Source organism: Myotis brandtii, unplaced genomic scaffold (assembly GCF_000412655.1).
Source record: "Myotis brandtii unplaced genomic scaffold, ASM41265v1 scaffold1651, whole genome shotgun sequence".
NCBI lineage: Eukaryota > Metazoa > Chordata > Mammalia > Chiroptera > Vespertilionidae > Myotis > Myotis brandtii.
In genome coordinates, this window is record NW_005356050.1 from 33,612 (window position 1) to 36,968 (window position 3,357).

The 3,357-nt window shown below is 41.3% G+C and overlaps 1 protein-coding gene across 1 annotated transcript in view; it reads right to left on the reverse strand.

Moving 5' to 3' along the window:
* Positions 1-3,355, reverse strand: part of LOC102260381 (interferon-induced very large GTPase 1) — a 5,863-nt gene extending 2,508 nt beyond the window's left edge. The window contains exon 1 of the mRNA XM_014536805.1: positions 1-3,355. Coding sequence (XP_014392291.1) covers positions 1-3,355 — 3,355 coding nt within the window.
* Between the last annotated feature and the right edge of the window lie 2 nt (positions 3,356-3,357).

Sequence of the window (3,357 nt, forward strand, 5' to 3'; positions counted from 1 at the left end):
CATCAAATTTAATGATATCACCAAAGCGGGTTACATCTGAGCACTGTTCTTGCTCAGCTGCTATTGTGGCCATTTCATCTAGTCTCTGCTCTAACCGCCTCCGTCCTTCCATAGTTTGGTCTTTAGCTGTGACTTCCCCCACATTCTGATGGATAAAAATGCAACTTGGGGAGATTTTTACTTGTTTCATCCTCATAAAGGCTTGGACAACTATTTGTAGAATATCTTGCATTTCTGATGGATTTTCCCCAAAAATATTGATCAGAGTCAAGTTTCCAAGTCCAATGACAAAGGTTGCCAACTCATTGTCACGATTTTTGGATTTGTTGCTGAGTTCTGGGGCCCGAAGGCCTTCTGTGTCCACAACAAGCACAAAGTCAAAGCCCAGTTCCTCTGTGAAAGTGTCCTCGACCTTCAGGAGCTGCATGTAGGCCCCCCGGGTACACCTCCCAGCACTGACCGTGAACTGCAGCCCAAAAAGTGCATTCAGCAGAGTGGACTTCCCTGAGCTCTGTAGGCCAAGGATAGAGAGAACAAACAGTCGTTTGTTTTCAAGTTTCTCAGAGACCTTGTCAAAAACAGCTCCCACCCACTTTACAGGCACATATGAAGTATCCCCATCCATCAGCTCAATGGGAGCACCAGATATCAGCAGATTTGCAGCAATCTGGGGAAGGGAAAGATAAAGGTTATCTTTAGTTGGGGAAGCTTCTTCTAGAGCTTCATAGATCTGGCCAACTTCTCTGAGAAGTTGCTCAATTCCCAATGTACAGTCACTAATCTCTGTTGAGATAGCTTCTATCTCTTTTTGCCAGTCTTGGACGTCAGTGCTCTTTGGTGCCTTTTGCTTTTCTTTTTGTATCCGTGACCACAAAATGTTTTTCTTTTCATTCAGTTTTTCCAAGTGTCCTGCAGTCAAGTTGTCCAAAAGCACACTCAACCATTGCAAAAAGTAGTGTGTGGTTTGAGTTTCAGAATAATTTTGGAGAATTTCAAGGACAGACTGCATTAATTCATTGAGAGGAAAGGCTCTGCTCAACTGTTGACTCCGTATATTTTGTTTTTCTGTCTCAATCTCACTCTTATGTTGTTCAATGCTCCGATTCCCTTTGTCTCTTAGATGATAGAGTTCTTTGTCCTTTTTACACCAAAGATGCCACAGGTGTCCCTGAAGGGGTAGTAAGTTTTCCTTCACTTGAGAAATATTCCATTCTCTCAGTAGAGCTATTAGGACCTCTGCCTTTTCTTTGGCTTCCTTGCAGTTTCTCTGGTCTTCGTCAATAAGGAATCCTTGCTTGCGAGCAATCGGGGTACAGTCCTCTAAGCTGAGAGCATTGTCTAAGAGCTCCAGCAAGCGTCTGATTGTAGTAACAAGCTCCTCTGTTAATTCTGCTTCATTTCTGTCCCTGATTCCAATGACCACTTTTTGGCTAGAATTATTGTCCACGTTTTTATCTTTGTTATCAACTAAACAGATCAAAGGTCTTGGAGACTGACTCAGATCATGAATAATTTTTTGGTTTTCTTTATTGTCATCAGAAGTTGACATGAGGACAACAATGAGAGAAGAGACCTCCTGCAGGAAGGTAAGTTGCTTCTTATGTTCCTTTGCATCTCCATGGAGATTGGTGAAGGTCACACAGTTGTCAAATCTGTCCTCATCTTCCCCTCCAGGGCAGAACCAGCAGATTTCCACCACTCCCCCCATCAAGAGACAGTCTTTGGTGCTCCCTCTACAATGTCGGTGGAAAAAGACATCATGTTTACGTTTACTGAGAAGACAGTTCATGATCTGAGATTTGGAAGCAGAGAAGCCATTTCCAACTCTTATAAAGGACACAATGGGAGTGGAGACTTGACACATCTGCTTATTCTTGTAATTGATCTTCTCCTCTCTTGGTGATTTCCTTGCTTCCTGCCAGCTCCTTCTAATTTGACTGAAAGACCAGAGAGAGAATTCAATATGAGAACTGCAGGGGTTAGGTATGAGAAGAGGGAGTGCAAACTGGCAAATGGAAAGTTTGGACAAAATATACTGTCTGGCAAAATCATCTGCACAGTGAAGAATTGCCATCTGAATATCCATTGGGTGAATATGGGGCCTATGTTTAGAGGGTGAAGGGCTAATGGGAGTATCCCTGTCTTCAAACAAGTATTTATATGGGTTAAAAGCCTCATTGTCCTTATTTAAGGCACTTGGATTTACTTGATTCTGTGTGTCTCCATCATCTCTGAAGAGCAGGTATCTCAGCTCATAATCCAGCACTTGTAGCTTCTGAAGGAAATATTGGTGAAGCTCACTTTCAGAACAGGGCTTGCTGTTGTACACAGAAGTCTTGTTGATCAGATGGAAGTTAGTTCTACTCATCTTTTTTGGGTAAAATTGTTCTAAACCTAGATGCTGGAGTAATTCTAAGAAGGCTGTATTTTTAATGACTTCCCCATTGATATTATCATCATCATGTGGTTCATGAGGTTGTTTCCTTTCATGGAAAATACTTTGCAAGTTTTTACTTATCTCATCCATTTGCAACGAGGAGATTGTGGCATCATAGTTACCATTAATGAGCAATCTCAAGTCTTTCTCTAGGTTTTCCCAATTCTTATGTGCTCCATGTTTGGAGAGGACATGGACAACTTCTTTTGACAAAAATTGTCCCATGTGCTGATTTATTAATGTCAAGCGTTGTGTTTTCTCCTTTGGAGAAACAGCTGTGACTCTAATGGTAGCTGTTAAACCTGTGATCACTAGGAATGCCTGGGCTCTGTAAGTGCAAATATTGTTGAGCTCCTGGTATTTATCTTGGGCAGTTTGCACTTCATGCAGTAGGAAGTTTAACTCCTCACACCCAAGGAGATACTGAAAATGTTTGTTTACCACATGATATCCTGCACCAGCTGCAATGGAGAGTAGCAACAGCTGTGTGTCTGGCTGCTCTTTTTCTTGGAGGTAATTCAAGAAGTATCTGAGAGACAAACTGACCTCATAAGTAGCCTTTCTTTGAGCTTCTACCACTGTTTCTTCAGACTTAGATTTGGCCATGGCTTCCATGAGGTCATTCTGGATTTTCTTTAAGCTTCTAATTAATTCAGAAAATTGGGAGATGTTGATGTGTTCTTGCACTGACTTTGACTGGAAGACCCACTGCATGATGGAATGAATCTGAGGAAAGTTATTCACTCTGTAGATGTGAGGATACAAAAGGCTGCACAACTGAGATTTAATAAACTTAGTTTCATAGATGGAAGAATTTTTGTAAAAGTTAACAGTGTTCACCAGAAAATTCTGCAGACCCCAATCTGTGAGGCATATATTAACCCAAGTGTCATAACTTTTTATTTTTTGATTCAACATTT